The sequence below is a fragment of the Podarcis filfolensis genome (assembly GCF_964270895.1).
Source record: "Podarcis filfolensis genome assembly, chromosome: 3".
NCBI classification, from domain to species: Eukaryota; Metazoa; Chordata; class Lepidosauria; order Squamata; family Lacertidae; genus Podarcis; species Podarcis filfolensis.
The window spans coordinates 33,427,750-33,447,558 of NC_139606.1; the positions used below are offsets into that span (position 1 = coordinate 33,427,750).

The 19,809-nt window shown below is 41.8% G+C and overlaps 1 protein-coding gene across 1 annotated transcript in view; it reads left to right on the forward strand.

Annotated features, from left to right (window-relative positions):
* Nucleotides 1–19,809, forward strand: part of LRRC1 (leucine rich repeat containing 1) — a 59,968-nt gene that overhangs the window by 15,393 nt on the left and 24,766 nt on the right. Inside the window, exons 2-4 of the mRNA XM_083607306.1 lie at nt 3,710–3,827; nt 11,175–11,253; nt 13,898–13,987. Of these exons, the coding sequence (XP_083463432.1) occupies nt 3,710–3,827; nt 11,175–11,253; nt 13,898–13,987 (287 nt within the window). The remainder of the gene's footprint in view (nt 1–3,709; nt 3,828–11,174; nt 11,254–13,897; nt 13,988–19,809) is intronic.

Here is a 19,809-nt window from a genome sequence, read left to right on the forward strand (position 1 = left end):
TGTAAGTACATTTTTAAAAGTCCTAAGCAATAATTACAAAAAAAGGCTAAAACCACAAATCACCTACGTACAGGTGAGCACTAATTTCAGTAATGGGTAGTGGTACAAAGTTTTGAAGCTGAATTATATTCTAGGTTGGAGCAGCCCAAAGGTTCAATGAAATGGCAGAGGACCCTATGAGAATGCCATGCCAAGTGTTCTGAAAAAGTGGGTCCTGTCTCTGGGAGTCCTTTGGGATCATATTCAGGGTGGAGTGGGAGAAGGAAAAAGGAGGAAGAAAGTGCAGTGAGATTCCCTTCCTTTTTTTGTTCAGGGTTTTGATTTGAATCACCACATGAATCTCTATAAAAACAGTCTTCTTGATTAAAAGCTGTTTGCACACAATGAGTAAGATATTGCATACCTATTCTGTCCACAAGCTGAGGAGGATTGCTAGTGTGAGGGAGACTTCTCAGAAGTTTGTTCATGTAAGGCTTCCTCATGTAACATGTGTGGGATGCAATATTTGAATAGGTTGTTGTGTACAGAACGCAGGTTTGACTAGCACAAGTGGTATCCCAAGTAAAATTCAGGTGTCAGCAGTGTGATCCAAACCTATACACGCCAGATTTTTATGCATGCACACCATACTGAAGTTACTGTATATAGCTTGTGGCTTTTGTAAGCAGCATGCTGGGAGGAAAGACAAAGTCAGGTGGTGGTAGCTTCCACTTTCTGGAGGCGTGGTTTATGGCTTTGCCTGTTCATCTCATCTGACGACTTGAGAGCTCTTGATATCATTTCTGCAAGGTGGTGGTGGTGGTAGGAAGAGGGAAGATAAACAAAATAAATGTCTGATGTCAACGTGCCATTTCACATTATGGATTTTTAAGTTGTGCTTTTTAAAAAATTATGCAAATTGGTTGCCGTTCTTGTGCACAGAACATATTTTCTGGACCGTCCTAAGTTACTCATTCTCCTTGTCTCTTTCGGTCAGGCTGCTTCCAAACTAGCTTTGACTTTACAAATGTTGACCTTTTTTTGCTAAGCTACTGCAGACAGCTTGGGGTCAGCACAAAGTACTAATCACAGGAGGATTATAAGCAAAACATTTCATTGCATGCCACATAGAAACCTTAAAATGGGCAGTGTATGGTACCAGCAAATTTCTAATACTTCTATTGTATGTGGGTGTCAGAATCACTACATATATTCACTGTTCAATCATAGAACAAAACAAATGATGTAGAAGTAGTGCATCTTACTAGCTTCATTTTCAAAACATCAGTTTGGATGCAAGTTCCCCTGATTTACTGTATCCTTCTAAATATTTAGAATTTGTATCACTTAATTCAAAACATGAATGCTCCATTCAGCTTAATTAAAAGCTGTCCACAATATTTGCGTATTTTTTGGTGGTGGTGGGAGGCACACTTTCTATTCTGCTACTTTTAATAATATCAAAACACACGCGGGTTAAAGCAGGTAAGGTTTGGCATGTGGAGGAAGAAGCAAGGAAGAGTGTTTTCTTATCTCTTCAGGAACAGCAAACACATCAAGTTGTAAGTTTGCCCCTAAGGGATACAGAATCTTTTGATCCTTATCTCCAGGAATCCCCAAAATGCACCCTTCTGATTTGCAGCACAGTGTTGTCGACTCTACTTTAAAAATTATCATAATATATGTGTTTAAACAATTTTCTTTCCTCTAGAGCAGATCTGTCCAGCCTGTGGGCCCATCAAGCTGAACGCAGCACATTAGCTTGCCTCTTGCCTGCCAGCACAGCTGTTTTTGCAACAAAGAAAAGATTTATTAAGCCACCCCACAGCTTGTGATCTACTCTGGTGTGTCACAAACTGTGCAGATGTGCTCTAGATTTATATGACAGGAATGAAATATGCTTGTACCTTTTTCTTCCACCACCTTGTTAGAAAAAAATGCTTTCTTTTCCTTCCTGGTGCCTGAATTCCTCTGGAGAATTGCGATGAGTTCCTATGTATTTACAATGGAATTCCCATCCATTTCAATGAATGGAATGGTTTTGTGCTTGTACAGTGGTACCTCGGGTTGCATACGCTGCAGGTTACAGACTCCGCTAACCCAGAAATAGTACCTCGGGTTAAGAACTTTGCTTCAGGATGAGAACAGAAATCATGCGGTGGCAGTGCAGCAGAAGCGGGAGGCCCCATTAGCTAAAGTGGTACCTCAGGTTAAGAACAGTTTCAGGTTAAGAACGAATTAAGTACCCCAGAACGAATTAAGTACTTAACCCAAGGTACCACTGTAAAGGGAAATGTATGCAGAGCCACCTCTCTCCAGCTAAAGAGAGATGTGTGCACTTACACTGCTCCAGAACTAATTATTTATTATTTATTTATTAGATTTATGTACTGTCCATCATAAGCTCTCAGGGCAGTCCACAGAATAAAACAAGTAAATAAGTAAAACGAAATAGCAAAACAATAACCCCCCCTCCCACAGACACATTAAAAAAAAGGCTGCAGAATATTAATCAGCCAATATTAATTAATTGGATGAATGTCCAACTACGTGGAATGATGGGAAGCCATCCTGTGTGCCTTACTGTTGCAGCAAGCTGTGGTGAAAAAAGGACAATCTAGTCATGAATTTCTGACCCCATTTGAATAAATTAAAACAAGGCAGCAGCACCCTTTACGTGACAATTGTATGCTACCACTGCACAGTTTGTAATACCCAGTTGGAATAAAAAAGCAGTGAATTTGTTCAGATATACTGGTTATGAGGACAGAGCACTGTTATATAGTGATATAAGCAACTTAGCTTGCAGAAATAGGCAACCTGACCAAGGGAGTGCCTGTCTGGGAGTGAGACGATGAAACTCTATTGTCTTTTCAATGCATGGGGATCTGGAGAGTGAGAGCCTTATCATTGGTTGTGCAGTAGTAAACATGAAACGTGTTGGGAGGAAGGGCTGATGCAAACAATTTTGCCCGCTCCTCCATTCATTCAATTGATGTGATTTAGAAGGTAAGAATAGTTTTTGGGTGATGAGACAAAGTCTTTGTTGTTGTTGTTTAGTTGTTTAATCATGTCCGACTCTTCGTGACCCCATGGACCAGAGCACGCCAGGCACTCCTGTCTTCCACTGCCTCCCACAGTTTGGTCAAACTCATGTTTGTGGCTCCGAGAGCACTGTCCAACCATCTCGTCCTCTGTCGTCCCCTTCTCCTTGTGCCCTCCATCTTTCCCAACATCAGGGTCTTTTCCAGGGAGTCTTCTCTTCTCATGAGGTGGCCAAAGTATTGGAGCCTCAGCGTCACGATCTGTCCTTCCAGTGAGCACTCAGGGCTGATTTCCTTAAGTCTGGTGAATGAAGTAATGAAATCTTCATTGTGAGTAATTGAAAAGATGCTTCGGATGAATTCACTGTGATCACAGTTAAATATTTAACACTATTTCAGGCAAGGGGAATTTTAGCAGCAAAGAAACACCATCAATGTTAGCTTTGGCCAAATTGGCTCACATGTTAATGCTGTCATTCAGACTTGACCCCATGCATGCATACTCACAGGGGATATTCCACACTGGGCAGTCTTTGTCAAAGAGTGAGACTTAAAGTGTCACAAACTAGGGAGCATTAAATGGTCTTTGCTATACCACCTGGGTTTATTTTTTAATGGACTACTAACATGACTACCTGCAGTTTTTGTATACGCACTTAACAATGGATAATTGTTTTCTCTTTCAGCCTTTCTTTCAGCTTGTAAAGTTACGAAAACTCGGGCTTAGTGATAATGAAATTCAGCGGCTTCCTCCAGAGATAGCAAACTTTATGCAGCTGGTAGAACTTGATCTGTCTCGAAATGGTAAGCCTGACTATATGAATACATACATCTTCTATATGGAATTGTTTTAAGGATTATTCATGGTGAGTCAAGTTTAAGTACCTCCATGCAAAACTGTTTAGCCAAATTGAACTGCATTTACTCTCTCCCTACTTGGATGTTTGCATGTTTGCATCCCCCCCATACCCCAATTGAAACCCACGCAGGTGAAGGGCTAAACCAGCACATAGGCTCTAAGCATAAGTCTTGTTTCCTTCCTAACATGTTGGCTTACATGCATCTTCACATTTCCATTATCGTGTAATAAGGTTTCCTTCCTGGGTGATGAAATAGGCTAGGCTACAGGTGGGCAACCTGGGGTCCACACAGGCCTTTTCTGAAGCCCACCATGGAATACCCATCCCCACTGCCACTCCTGAATGCGCTGTGCTTCCTTCAGCCTGCCCAACTTTGCAGACTGCTGGGAGCACAATTTGCATGTGCAGGAAGGTGCATGGCTGTGGAGTGCAGTGAATTATTTCGTAGGAGAACAGTTAGGGCCAGAGGCACTAGCATGCAAGGGCTGTTGGGGGTGTGTGTGTCAGTGTCATGCATATGATGTGATGCATCTCCAGGGCTCTGGCAGGATGCTGGAGCTCTTGTGCTTCCTTCTAAAAGTTGGGTGGGCTTTGGGAAGATGGCAGGATGGATCTCGGACCCATCAGAGCCTCGCACCTCGCTCCACAAGCTAGGCGGAAGCTTCCCAGGCTTTGGGAAGGGGGCACCAGGGGAACATTTAGGACATTACTCTAGTTCCCTTAGTCTAATGATCGTGAAGCTGTTAATATTTGATGAATTATTGTATTTTAATATTTTGCTGGAAGCTGTCCAGAGTGGCTGGGGAAACCCAGCCAGATGGGCGGGGTGTTGTTGTTGTTGTTGTTGTTGTTATTCCACTGGTACATGGGATGACTCCCCCTTTTCACCTTGCTCCCCATCTCTCTGCCCATTTCACACATCTCTGCTTCCCAGTCTTTGGGGAGAACTGAGAAGCTAGGCAGGGAGAGAGAGGTGCATGATGGGATTGCTGAAATCCGCCCCACATGCCTCTGGGCCAGAAAGTTTGCCCGCACCTTGTCTAGACATTCTGTTGATTGCACTGAGGCTCCTTGAAACTGCCTCTTTGAGCTGCCTCACTTGTCACTGTGGCATGTAGAGGGTTTGCCACTTCCTGTGGGAGACCAGCTGCTAGGAGGTTGAAGTGCCAGAAGAATGGGGAACTTTCACGTGATGCCCAAATACAATGCCTTGATTGTTCTGTGTGCTATGGTAGATAAGAAAAAGGCAAACCATTATGGGAATGGCAGTTTTAAGCTGTCTCCATGAAGCATATAGTGCAGACAAGCCTATAGTATCAACATTTTGGCACTGGGGAATAGGGTTCTAGCTGGAAAAATAACTTGGGTGGAACTTTATTGGGTTGAAGGTGCCAAGTATCTGACAGTGGCAAAGATTACTTTCATTGAGATACTCCAGCAGAGCGCGGTACCTTAAAAAAAAATATCTGGGCACTCACATGCTCAAAGGGTATGGATAGACAGAATGATTGAAATAAGCAGTCTGAAGAGAGGCTGCCATGAGAGAAAGGAAAGAGGCATGGTAATAGTATTCTCTGTAACTGGTATAAACATGGCTAAGGAACATAGCTGTGGATCAGGAAGTCCCTGTTCTAAAATCTGAATCTATTATTAACTTGCTAAATGACTTTAGGCAATATGGAGGATAATAGTACTGGCTTAGGGTGGGGAACTAGATCATTATTTTCCCTACCCTTCTTGGGCCAAGTTAGACAGGTGAGCTGTTGGGTGATCATTTGCCAGTATAGGACTTGCAGAGCATTCCACAAGATGGAGCTTTGTAAGGGGCTTCTAAAGACCCGACAATTAGGAAAAAGCTTTTCAGCGTAGCCATGTTTTTACCTGCCCAGCCGATGGTGGTGGATGGCCATGGCTTGACTTGAAATGGACTTGCGAGCCAAGTGGGGAGGCCATGTGTGTGTGTCTCACTGGACCTATTGGGTTATTCTACCCCTACTGAGTTACTGTACGATTTACAGCAAGATAATGGAAGCGAAGCACTTTGGGTGTTTAAAAAAGCTCAAGTCAAATGACAACATTGCAATTGCTACTATTCTTTTGTTAGTTCCACATAGGTTTTGGCTGTCACATTGCAGGGGTCCCTTCCTTGAGTCTGGCAGAATAAGTCAAAAGTTTCTAAGCCTGCATGTTCAGAGGACCATGCTGTAAGGGTCCCTCCAGACTTCAGTCTTGAGCTAAGTCAAGCTAGCTGGAGACAGCTGCCACACCCCTCCTGGCAAAACAAAATAGGTCTGGTTTCTTTCTTGTTCTTGGCAGCTTACTGCTGCTGCTTAGGGAAGCAGTGGCAAAAGCAGGGGTTGTACATGCAAGAGCAGCAAGGCCTCAGACCTTGGAAAACCCTAATTATGGGGAAACAGAAGCTGCTCTTTCGATTCTTGGCTGTGCCTCAGTATCTCCAAAACAACTTCTTCCTTCCTATTAAGTGTCTGTAACGTTTAAGGATGTGTGTTATTCTTTTTCAGTGTTCTCCTTTATGCTTGGAGTTTTAAAGTGTTTGTCTAGCCTATCTCTCCCAGAGATATTGCAGCAGTTTTAGGTTTTTTTTAATTTATAGAATTATTTAAAGGCCACCCTTCTGAGCACAGCTCACCCAAACAGACTTCCATCTCATGAAAACAACACTAGAATGTGTCCTTCCCACTCCATAGATGTTGGGTTGCCCATTTGATCATCCAAATGTCTACTTTCATTGTCCCCTCTCTTCCAAAGTGTTTACATCAAGGTGGGAAGCCAGTCACAAGCACTATGTTGGGGCTTTAAAGGCCTGAAAATGAGTGTCCTGTCTATTGTGAACAGAGTGATACGTATCTCCTAAAAAGTTGAACCTATTGCTTTCCCAAGCACTATTTGTCTTTCAGTATTCTTGGTGTTTTGCTGCAGAGTGATAAGAAGTGAGTTCAAGAAAAGCTGAGTGAGCAGCTAAGATAGACTACTTTTTGTTGAGCATTTGCTATATTCCACACTCTCACTGTAAGACTTTCCCATTGCTAAGTGACTCTTTGATACTGTCATACTGGAATCATTGGCTGTTTCTAAATTACCTGTCTTTTTAAAGCATCCTGGTTTGTTGACACAAAGTTTCTGGGGCAGTTATGCAATATCCACCGTTTGCTGAGCATTCATTCTGATTTGTTTGTGGGGAGGTTATACAAAGTCACATGAAACACTTGTTATCCTATGATTTCTAGTGTTTTCCCCCGGGACTTTCCAATTTTTATTTTTGGAAGTTGCTTTGTTGTGTATCGTGGATTTGCTGGTATGTGGTTGACGCCTACTGCAAAATAACATCAGTCTAGAAGTGACCTTCAATGAGCCATCACAAACTCAGTCACTTTTATTTTCTAATTAAGTGGGACTGCTGTTGTGTGTGTAAGGATTGTAGTAGTATGTTTCTTAACAGGTCAACTCCACAGCTGAAGTGTGATGGAGTAAATGTTGATTTATAGGTTTACTGTTCAATGTAAATATAAAGGATGAAGAAGTAGGTAATGTGGATTAATTATTTCCTGCACCTCCCACTTTTTAAAAAACCCTGAAAAAAAATCTTCCTTTACAGGTTTCTCAGGTAGCATTATGACATATTGCATGCAAGGGTGTGGTATGAAAGTTAGCTATATTTGTTAATAGTGAACTACTTTAAAAATATGCAAATATTTACACACATTTGCAAACAACTAGAGGAGTAACTGAAATGTTCAAGTTCTAAGTTCAACACCTGGTAGAATGGCTAACATTATCTCTTCCATCTAGCTTTATTGATTTAGAGTTTGTTGACTTGCTTTCATTGTTCTTAGAGCTTGTGTTTTCTGTTTTTATTATGCACACTCTTTTGATGGTTTTCCCCCCTGTGAAGTGGCCTATAAATTTGTTGCTTAAAATAAATTTATCGGGACTGCTACAACATCTATATATCCTGAAGAACAGGGTTGGAGAATTTCTGACCAATGAGCCAGACGTGGCCATCTCTGCCTTGGATTCAGCTACACTTTTCCTTCCTCAGCCCAACTCCCATGGACCAATTAAGCTTAGAAAACAGGACCCCATTTATGCAAACAGGGACCATTTTATCTAAACCTAATTGCCCTAGGATGGCAGTGATGATTTTCAGGGTGGCAGCCAAAGGGGAGAGAGGAGGGTTAAGCCTTCCCTGCACACAGTGGTCCCCTCTGAAGATTTCCCCCTGTTAGATATGGAGGAAAAGGTTGCATTTTTGCCAATGGAAGTTTTCATGCTGAATCCCCTTTCCCAACCAAGTAGGCTGGGGGGGGGGAGTGTGGGTGAGAGGAGGAGGGATGGTGCAGGCAGGGGAAAAAGAAAGAGAAAGAGAGAGAGAGAGATTGGGGAAATGAGTACAGTGGTACCTTGGGTTACAGACGCTTCAGGTTACAGACTCCGCTAACCCAGAAATAGTACCTCAGGTTAAGAACTTTGCTTCAGGATGAGAACAGAAATCGTGCTCCGGCAGCTCGGCAGCAGCAGGAGGCCCCATTAGCTAAAGTGGTGCTTCAGGTTAAGAACAGTTTCAGGTTAAGAACGGACCTCCAGAACGAATTAAGTTCTTAACCCGAGGTACCACGGTAGATGAATGTTGTGTGTGTATGAAATCGTATGAGAAGGAGACAATGAGTGGGGTGACTTCGAGTCCACACACTTGTGGCTTTTGCTGATTCATCCATCTAAAATGGTAGAACTTGGAAGTTGTTTGGAAGTGGTGCAATGCAGCTTAGGAAGGGCATTTGGGGAGGTGATAGTCATACAGGGCACCTGTGCTGGATTAGTTTTTTCCTAAGCCCATAAAGCCCATACACCTTTCTCCTCTGAAATACATAGCCTAATAATGATAGCTTGGCAGAGTCTGCAGGTTTTCTGTATTTTTTTGTTTGTTTTAAGTTGCTCTCATTTGTCCTTAATGTAAACGCGGTAAGTCTTCATGATCCATCATTATGTAATTTCACTGTACAAATAAGCCAACATTTTAAGCGCAGTTTCAAACTACTGCTGGAGCAGAGTGGCTGTGCAGAGAAAAGAAAACTTCAGCCTCTGCTTATAGGAACCTCACAGGAGGGAGGGAGGGAGGGAGGGAGGGAGGGAGGGGGGGTGAAGAATATGAAGCACAATGCATCTCTGTGCACACAGCCATATTTACCCCCCCCCCCGGTGCCTCCTTCCTTGCCTCAGTGCCTCAACTCATAATGTCTAGCTTTCACTTGCAGTGATTAAAGCAAAGTTATATCAAACTTGGTAGCATTTTAGTGAAGCAGTGCGAATAACTAGCATTACATTATGTTCCTAATTAAACTTGTACACTTCTTTAAGATTAGACTTTAAGATCAGCTATAGGTGCAATTCACATTTGAAGCTGCGGCAGCAAATAATGAGAAGACAACTGTGCCTAGAAAATAGAAAAAGGCATAATCTTAGGCCTTGCCTGCTGTACATCCACCCCTATACAGTGGTACCTCTGGTTACGTACTTAATTCGTTCCGGAGGTCCGTTCTTAACCTGAAACTGTTCTTAACCTGAAGCACCACTTTAGCTAATGGGGCCTCCCGCTGCTGCCGCACCGCCGGAGCACAATTTCTGTTCTCATCCTGAAGCAAAGTTCTTAACCCGAGATACTATTTCTGGATTAGCAGAGTCTGTAACCTGAAGTGTATGTAACCTGAAGCATATGTAACCTGAGGTACCACTGTACCATTTTAACAGTGATGGTTAAAATGGCACATTGACTCTTGGCAACTGTTGTTCAAGGGCGATGGAAACTGTAACTCTTTGAGGTGTCTCTTAACACCCCTTAACAAGCTACAGTTGTCGGGATTCTTTAAGGGGAAACCGTGACTATTAAAGCAGTACAAGAGCGCTTCGAACATATGGTGTGCATGTGACTTTATATGCAGGAGGCTGCTCACTTGGTTTTCTCGCTTCAGCTGGCCTAACATTCACTGACAATGTGCCTGTTTGCGCTGTCCTGTGTCACAGAGTTTATATAGCCTTGTTGTTCAGCAGTGTCTGTGTACTGACTGTTTGCCAGAGCATCTGTATGTCACATGTTTATAGAGCAGCATTCATTGGTCTTCAGGGTTGGATATTCCAGGGGATTTGAACTGGTTAACAATGAGTATTAGAAATTAATCTTCATATTTAGCTATCACGCAGGCACAAAACTTAATATAAGTCGGACTAAACATTCAGGGGAAAAAACCTTTCTGACCACAAGAGCTGCTTGGCAGTGGAACAGAGTCCCACAAGAGGGGGTGGACTCTCCTTCCTTGGAGATTTTTAAGCAGAGGTTGGATGGCCATCTGTCATGGATGCTTTAGCTGGGATTCCTGCATTGCAGGGGGTTGGACTAGATGACCCTGGGGGTCCCTTCCAGCTCTCTAATTCTGTGTTTTTTTTCTCCTTCAGCAATATTTCATTATGTTCCTATCATATGCTACTTCTGGTTGGTTGGGGGAGTTTGTGTGCATGTGTAGATTGATATTGTCCTGCCCTGCTTTTATTGTCCAGTGTATTTTATTTTGCAATTAAATTATAATGGCAATCTAGAATATATACAGCTCCACCTTTTTAAACCTTGTTGAGAATTTCCTTGCCCTTTGCCTCCCATTCCACCTCCAAGGAATCTTCTGTGGTGTCCCTGAGCGCATATTGACTTTTCTTTTGAGGTCTGTGTCAGAAACTGACTTGGTTCTTCATGGCTGTGATTATGCTGCATTCCTCTTTCCAAGCTAAGCTACTAAAACAGTCAGTGGCTTGTCTTCCTTTTCACCTACAGTATGTGTGTGTGTTTTAGAAAGAACGAGAATTGCATGCAACTTTAGCTGTGTTTAACACTGCCAAGGGTGTGTTAACATGAGGGGAGAGAAAAGGGTGATGTAAAACACAATGCTAGTGGAGCCATAACGGTTCATTTTGGATTCCACTGAAATCCCTAAATGATAGATATTGGTTTGCATTTATATATAGACCTATCATTGCTTTTATTTACCAGACAGTATCTTACAAAGTTGTATTGCTTTGTAGGATCTAAAATGCACTGAAGGTGGTATTTGCTCATCGCTCAGAGCAGACCCATTGAAAATAATGGTCCCAATTTAGTCATGTTCGTTCATTTCACTGGGTCTGCTCTAAGTAAAGCTGAGTCGAATACCATTCTTTGATTTTGAAACAGAGATGGTATGGTAGATTCTTGGTTGCTGTTTCTTACTCTTTGTTTTCTCCTTTGCAGATATTCCTGAAATCCCTGAAAGCATTTCTTTCTGCAAATCATTACAGGTAGCAGACTTCAGTGGGAACCCACTCACTAGGTAATCTTCATAAAATGGAATGAATGGTAAAATTTCAAAAAGTGTTCAGGTCTTAGAAGTGTTGTGTGTAAAGGTAATCTTCTATTTGGCTTGAACTTGGCAGAAGCCCATGGTGGCATAAAGAGATCACAAAATGCAATAAAAAAACTTGAGGGCAGAATCCAACACATTGCTAAATGGAAGCATGCATGTGGGGAACAAGATTCACTTGCAATACGGGACTTGCACCCCTCTCTTCCTCTCACGCCTTCCTCAACCTGTTCTGGGGTCCACTAACTTCCTGATTGAAATAGACTTAGAGGGGTAAAGGGGGGCTGAAGTCCCGTTGTGCAAGTGGATCTCATTCTGCATACAAAACTGCTTTGTTGAATCCCTTCAAAGGTAGCTCTATGCAGGGCTACCTTTGAAGGTGACCCGGAAACTACAACTAATCCAGAATGCGGCAGCTAGACTGGTGACTGGGAGCAGCCGCCAAGACCATATAACACCGGTCTTGAAAGACCTACACTGGCTCCCAGTACATTTCCGAGCACAATTCAAAGTGTTGGTGCTGACCTTTAAAGCCCTAAACGGCCTCGGTCCAGTATACCTGAATGAGCATCTCCAGCTCCATCGTTCTGCCCGGACACTGAGGTCCAGCGCCGAAGGCCTTCTGGCGGTTCCCTCACTGCGAGAAGCCAAGTTACAGGGAACCAGGCAGAGGGCCTTCTCGGTAGTGGCACCCGCCCTGTGGAACGCCCTCCCACCAGATGTCAAAGAGAAAAATAACTACTAAACTTTTAGAAGACATCTGAAGGCAGCCCTGTTTAGGGAAGCTTTTAATGTTTAATAGGTTATTGTATTTTAGTGTTTTGTTGGAAGCCGCCCAGAGTGGCTGGGGAAACCCAGCCAGATGGGCGGGGTATAAAGAATATATTATTATTATTATTATTATTATTATTATTATTATTATTATTATTATTTATTATTGAAAAATATGAAATGAAAAGTGGATGGACCACTTTCTGAAACACATAAACCCAATGACTGCTACTTTAAAAATAGAATTGATGAATGGTGGGAAGGCCATTAACCTTTTGGCAAAAGCCAGTGAAAAATTCGACATTTCTGTGCTGCTTAATGCAATCTCTTTTTGTGGCAGTGAACTGTTGGTGTGTGTATTGGCAACTGCGTTTCTTTTGTCTGTGCCAGAGACCTGCATCCCCCAGAATAATATGGAACACTGAATCAGATGAGCTTACACAGAAAAGAATTGGGGGGAGGGAATGTGAGAAGCCTCTCAAGAACTATTAATGATTGTCGAGACTGTTCAGGCATGTGGGCACACACCACCTCTAAACCGAGGCCATTATTTTTTTTAAGACTGTAGCAGCTGGTGGAAATTAATGGCTGAGCGTGATGCATAAATGCTGAAGGAAAGTGGACAGATTTCTTCAGGAACCTCTGTGCTACTTTTTGCATGGCTTAGTGTGCTTCATCACAGGATACAAAATACGGGCACCTCATGACAATTATGAATGGCTGCTGTTTTTCTCAGCAGAATGCAAGCAATTATATATGTCTGGGGGGATGTCTGCTTTGTGCATTTTATCAAGGAAAAATGGCAGTTTAAATGTGCAGCACGTGCTGCTCAGAACGATGAAAGGGATTAATATTTGTAACCTGTTCCAGAATACAAAATCTCAAGTGAGAATGGGGCAAGCTGATCATATTCTGCCTTGGGTGGTCCATTGTGCTGCCTCATTGCTTTTTCAGCCCCTGAATGTTTGCACATTACGATTGAAGCAAGCAGTGCAGCCTTAGTTAAGCTGCAATAGTTCCTATTCTGTTTATCGATCCCATCAACAACTAACTGCTTCCTGTTTAACACACAACATACATTTAGACAAGAACAGAGGCTGTTTATCGCCTCCTAAGGGGCTAATTATTTACATGGAGAAAGTGATGTTAATCTTTCTTTCACTGCAATTAAGCCTTGATTGAACTAGAGGATCATGAGAGATGATATCTAATCTGCAGCAGATTCTTGTATTGAAATGAGCTCCTGTGAATGACAGCCATCTTCCTCACATGCAGGGCTAAGAAAAGAAGACACAGCAGCTGATTGATGTTTGCCTTTTGTCAGTCTAGTTGGATTCAGTGTTGTGGCTCTGTTCCACTTTAATGAACTATTGATTTAAAAAAAAACAAAACAGCATGTGCTGTGTGCCTTGTTGCAGGCCAAGCTGCCTGGTAGTAAAGAGAGAGAAGGCTTTATTTTTTTCCTCTTTGTCCTTGAGAAAACAGTTGTATGATGAAAGCAATCCAAAGGAGGTGGTGGGAAGAAAGGCCCTTCCAACAACAACACATTGGAGAAGAAAATATATGTTAACACACACACACACACACACACACACACACACACAATTAACAAAACTGAACCACTTAGCACAATTTAGATGATTTACTTTTTCCATTTGTGTTTGGACCAACTGGCATTTTGGTTTTAAGGATTGCACTGGAAGAATAGCAGAGCAAAGTTCAACTCCTAGCTGCTGCAATGTAAACCATGCAGTGCTTCTCCATGGCAAGATGCTGAGGAGAGAGGGGGGGGGGGATGTCCTTTTCTGTTGTCCTTGGCTGATGTGTACTTTCCTTTTTCTAGGTTGCCTGAAAGCTTTGCTGAGCTGCAGAATCTAACATGTCTTTCTGTAAATGATATCTCTCTACAAGCATTACCTGATAACATTGGAAAGTAAGTCCATTTTAAAATAAAATAAAAAATTGATGCCTGAAATTTGTCAATGGTGGATTTTGTGCATAAGCCTAAATACCTGTGAACATGGTATAGAAAACTGGTTGTTTTTTCCTCAGGATATTTTGCAAGTATCTTTTAGGTCATCTAGAGCTGGAGTAGCATGGCTATCAGGTAAGCTGGCAAGTCTCCAGTTCAAATTTGCATCCCACCATCAATTCATTAATGGCTTTTAACCCTTATTTTAATGCAGAATTCTCCTCTTGTATGAAGAAAGTCTTCTCTCTCTCTCTCTCAACATATGTGTACAAATACAACACTTCAGGCTGGAAGAATGCCTTGTATAAAAACTCACCTAAAATTCATAACATTCAACATCTCATGGAGATAGTGTCCCAGTTCAGACAAAATGAATGCTCATGATGATTTAGATTAATGAACTTTCTTCTCTTCTTCCATAGTTTCCTGCTACATCCAAACATGGGAAGCTGTTATAACTACGGTACATTGGTTCAGGCTAATCAAACTGTGGTTCCAGATTCTGCTTGCTTAACTGCCTAGAACAAACCAGTTTCCAATATTTGAATGTAATGGAAAACTATCTAAAGCTGTTATTGGAAGCCTTACCGACGCAACCCACTGGTAGAGCAGAGTTGAAGACCACCTTGTTCCAACAGGCTTTTGGGAACTGACTGCTTTAAATGAAAGGGCAACTGCTGTGCTGTTTTTCTTGCAATTATGTTTTAAACAGCTTTTATGTATGTATATAGTTTTTATTCTATCAAATTTTAATTGCCTTTTGATGCTTGTTTCTTCTATGTTTCTTTCTTTCTTTTTAATCTGTAAACCATCTTGAGTCCCGTCAGGCAGAAAGACAGGGTATAAATAAATATATAAGAACTCTATATAATAGTTCATAACTAAGCAATGCTTAGTTGATCACTTTTATGTGGACACTAGTATCCTAAAGTCTTTGAACAGTCTTGAAAATACGAAGTTCCATATCTTAAAAGCAGCATATGTTTCAAAAAAGTTTCCCCTAGATTTATATAAAACTGCCCAATAACTTGTTTTTCTGGGTGGCCAACCATATAAAATACCACAAGACATTTAAAAAACCTTTCATAAAATAAAAGCATTTAGCAGAGGGTTTCCCAAACTTGGGTCTCTAGCTGTTTTTGGACTACAATTCCCATCATCCCTGACTAGCTAGAGATGGTGGGAGTTGTAGTCCAAAACCAGGTGGAGATGCAAGTTTGGGAAATCCCGATCTAGCACAATTCAGGATTCCACTATCTTTTGGATCCCATTTCCTGGGCCTTTTGATCGTCACTTGACATCCTCCTCCACTTGCCCCCTTAGGGAAGTTTGGAGGGTGGGGACAAGGGGAGAGGACCTTATCAGCTGTGGCTTCTCACTTGTTGAATGTCCCCCCTAGTTAGATCTGCCTGGGACCATCATTAACATTCATTTGGTTACCTGGTGAAAAGCTTCTTTCTCCTCCCAGCCATTTTATGATAATTTATGATAAAAGTTCTATTGTTTATTGCTAGATGTTGCCTGCTGCTGAAGTTTTATTTCACTGGGTTTATATAATAAAAGCAGAGCAAGCAGCCCCCTTAACCTACACATATGCACAAAAAGTATCTATAAATACACTTGGCTAATATTTTAAATCAATAACTCCTTCAAGAAAAAGATTACTGCCTTTGTGAACTGAGGGAGTCAAAGCACTTTTTAACTTCCCATTGCAATTGTTTATTTTAGTACTTATTGAACCGAAAACAGAATTCACTTCTATAAAATTAGAGGTTCTCCATAGGTAGAACAGAGGGAACATGAAGCTTAAAAAAACTTTTGTTCTTTTTGCTTTCATCTTTTGATAATTGTTTTCTTTTACATAATGGGCATGTAGTTATGCCCACGTACAAACTGAGGGGGCCTGATTCAACTTGCTGTAAAAATAGCGCAGTCCCCTGACCTTCAGGAAGCACTTAAGATCTACTTGGTAACTTTGGTATCACTTTTTGTTGTACAATGAATATGAGTTAGTAGTTTGTTCTGTGTGTGCTTGTGTGCGTGCACACACGCTTATGGGCTGGCATTCAAAAACATGAACCAATTATGTATAATGTGTGTTAAACACAAATGACACCTGCAAATAAGCATACAGAATGAAATACAGAAAAAGGGGGAACATGGCAAGAAACTTGATTCAAAAGAGTAATTCTGTGGGTTATATACGCAAAATATATTCCATACATTATATTCAGTTATTATATCTCATGCTCTAGCTGCAGTTCCCTGTCTATTTGCAGAGGAAACTGGATATGGTTTAAAATTAAGTGGGTAGGACCCTTGGCCTCCCTCTGTTATGTGTGTTGGAACTGCTTGTATCATCAGGTTTCAATACATTATACGTGATAGATTATTAGTAGAGTACTGGTTAAGTTGTGTGACAGCTTGTTCCAGATATCTGGAAATCTGCCTGTACTGCAGAAGAGCAGTACAACTGATGATACAAATTATTCTTTTTAAATCTGCTGCGACCCACAGCAAGTATTTATCAGGATTCAGTGCTCTGACAGCTAGGTATTCAGGTGCAGTTGGGCATGGTGGAAGCTTCCACTGTTTGGGGGATGCAGAGATCTTGCTCTAAAACAGCTCTAGGTCTCCGGGAGTCTTCTACCTTTTCCACTTCTAGCTATTGAATCTGTTCTTTTAGCCTCTTCCTCTATTCACTTTGTACTTCACAAATTTCTCAGGTGCATGGAAGGCTGATTGTTATCGTATTTCCTAGGAATTTGGGAATTCTCAGGATGTTGATTCTTCCTGGGGAAGGTTGGTACTAGCTATCCCCTGGAATGCCATGTGGAATTTCGCTTCTGGGGTTCCTGTGAAGCCTGGAAATTTAGAGGACTATGGTTCTTATCACTGGTAGCTTTTTTTGATAGTGCTATAGAAGCAAGGGTTTTAATGTCCTATTCATTTATTATAATAATTAGCAGTTCATCTCTGTTCCCACCCTGCTTTCTTCCCTGTAGTAATTCTGGAACAGAGTCATCATTCATTCAGACCAGTCATTTACAGGGCTGCAATACATAAATGGGGAAAATAAAGACAGCAGTAGAAATAGCAAAGGCAGCAAGTATATGGGGATAGAAAAACATACAATTGTAGAGGCACAGTATATTATAATATACTTGCTTCACACACCGCACAGTACATTTTGCTTGACTTATAAGTACAGGACAGCTTTGCTGAGCCACAGTAACTAAAGATACTGCTTGCTTCTTCAGTTCCTTGTATCGGACAAACTGAATTCTCACCTACCAGAATGGTATAGGAAAAACGAATTATAGATGTCTAGCAGGAAATAGATAGGACTGTGCACTTCTATACATACCCAGGATAGGTGGACCTCAGCTTCTAGTTATGGTTTAGCCTCATTAATAGATAGCTACATTACTTTCGAAATATTTGAATGAAGCCAGCATATTTTAAGCACTGCTCTGATTTGAAACTGCGCCAGCAACTTGGTTCTTCTGAAAAGGGCATGTTTTGGAATGTAGCCCCCACAGGCTTCTAATTGATCCCATACTTAAAAGTAGAAAAGACATCTGGAATGCCGAGGGAGAAAAACAACAATTGTAATTACTTCAGAAATTGCATACTCCCTGTGTTGGCTTGGCAATATTTCTTGCATGGAATTTATACTTGAACACAGCTTTGAAACACTGGACATTTGGTGGGAAAACGTTGGGGTTTTGCCTCACAAAATGTGTACATACTGTAGCAGTATACTTTGCATCCCCCCCAAAAAGAAAGAGGCAATAGTGAATGATACACCTATATGTTACTGTGGAACACCCCACTGTTCTAAGTTCACAATCCCATGGCGTGAACTGGAATCTTGGCCCAGGGAGTTGTGCCAGCATAGCAGCCTGAGATTAACACCACTGTGCTTTCAACAGAGGTAATGTACAGTTTGAAGGACCCTGTGTGAGAGACAGGGAAGGGGAGATATCCCAGGGTGAGAGACTGGGAGAAGAGAGGGATGCTCCCAGGTGGGAGCTGGGAAGACACATCTTTTTCTGTATGAGACAAAAGTTAAGGTACATTGTGAGAGAGGATTTTGTATTCTTCAATCTCTTCCATCTTTTTTTCTCTTCTCTTCTCTCCTTTTATTATTCTTTGTGTAGATTAGCTGGTCTTTTATTGTATAGTGAAAAAATGCAATAAAACTTCATTTAAAAAACAAACAAACCAGAGGTGATGTCAGGATAGTGTCTACTCAGCTGTCACATGACACGAAAATGGCCAGAGGGGGTGGGGCAGAGCTGGAATGTGACTGCAGAAGTCTCAGATACCATTCTGAGGTTGCCTTGGCCACCACTGAGACAGCTATGATAATGTAATCCTATGTGTGTCCAAGTGGTTTCCGTGGAATTCAGTCTACAAGGAACATAACAGGGCATGGCTGGCCTAGACATATTCCTAACCACTGTCACTTTTGAGTACAGTGACAATGCATTTCAAAGGGTGGCTACAGTGTGAAATTGCAACCCAAATATATGTGTGAATTTGACTTTATTCAGTAGCGACAGGGAGGTCTCTTTCCCGCTACACTATGCAATTAATTCTCTTTATGTGGTGTTAGCATAACAGTGCTGCAGACCAGTGGCGTAGCGTGGGGGTGCAGGGGGGGCCGGCCACACCGGGCGCAACATCTGGGGGGGCGCGCTCACACGCGCAGCTCTCTGCCCCTACCTGGCTCACACACTCTCCACGGGTTAGGGGGTGTAAATTACTTGCCTTGCCCCGGGTGCTGACAACCCACGCTACGCCACTGCTGCAGACCAAACTTCTACCTTTGCATCTCACAGGCTTATGGCTGCAGTGTTGGTGACCCCTCCCCACTTTTACCCGTGTATTTATCTGCTAAGTGAAGTAATATTTCATGCATCTGACCAGCTTTGGCTGTAGCCCATAAAAACCTACGCTTACAATAACATTGTTGTTCTTTACAGTGCCACAGAGCCCTTTGTTGTGTCTTTCTGCAAAAGTGACTAGCATGGCTGCCCCTCTGGAATTTAAGGCAGAGGCAGCTATGATGCAGAAAATATGGGCATGCATTTCTGTTTTTTGTTTTTGTTCAGGGAGGTTGGAGGATTAAGGCAGATTACAGCGTTGGGATAATGTCCGATACCTTGTGTTCCATTTGGTCCTAAATAAAACCCTGGCCAGGGTGGGGGAATTGTTTGTTACTATGGTGATGATAGGCTTTTACTATGATGGGAAGTGAGTGGAAAGCTTAGCTTAGTCGTGTAATGCCACTTACAATGATGAACACTCCATAAATGGGAAGTTACGGATAGCTGGAGATGTGCTGAACCAATAAATGCAGTTTGTATACCAAAGGCATGTTTTCTTTAATTGAAAAAAAGGGGGGAAGCTTTACACACTGACGCCTAACCAGTGACACATCCAGGCAATTCATCATTTTCTTCTTGTCTCTACTCCACCACTCATTCAAAAAACAAACATTTTCAACTTTGAATTTAAGTGTGTGTGTTTTCATCCATGGTCTGGGTACTCATTTTAAAACCACCAGTTTTGTTTAAAATAGGTTCTCATTTGCCTTAACACATTCTCATTGCAATAGTTTGTCCTTATCTATGTGTTCCAGATTTTATTAATCTACACAGATTCACTAATAGCATTAGTTTTCTTTTAGTGTTGAGTTATTGGTGTCTAAGCAATGTGAAACATGAAATGGATCAGTCTTTTGCAAGTTGTAATAGCACTGTAAGGGGGTGAAA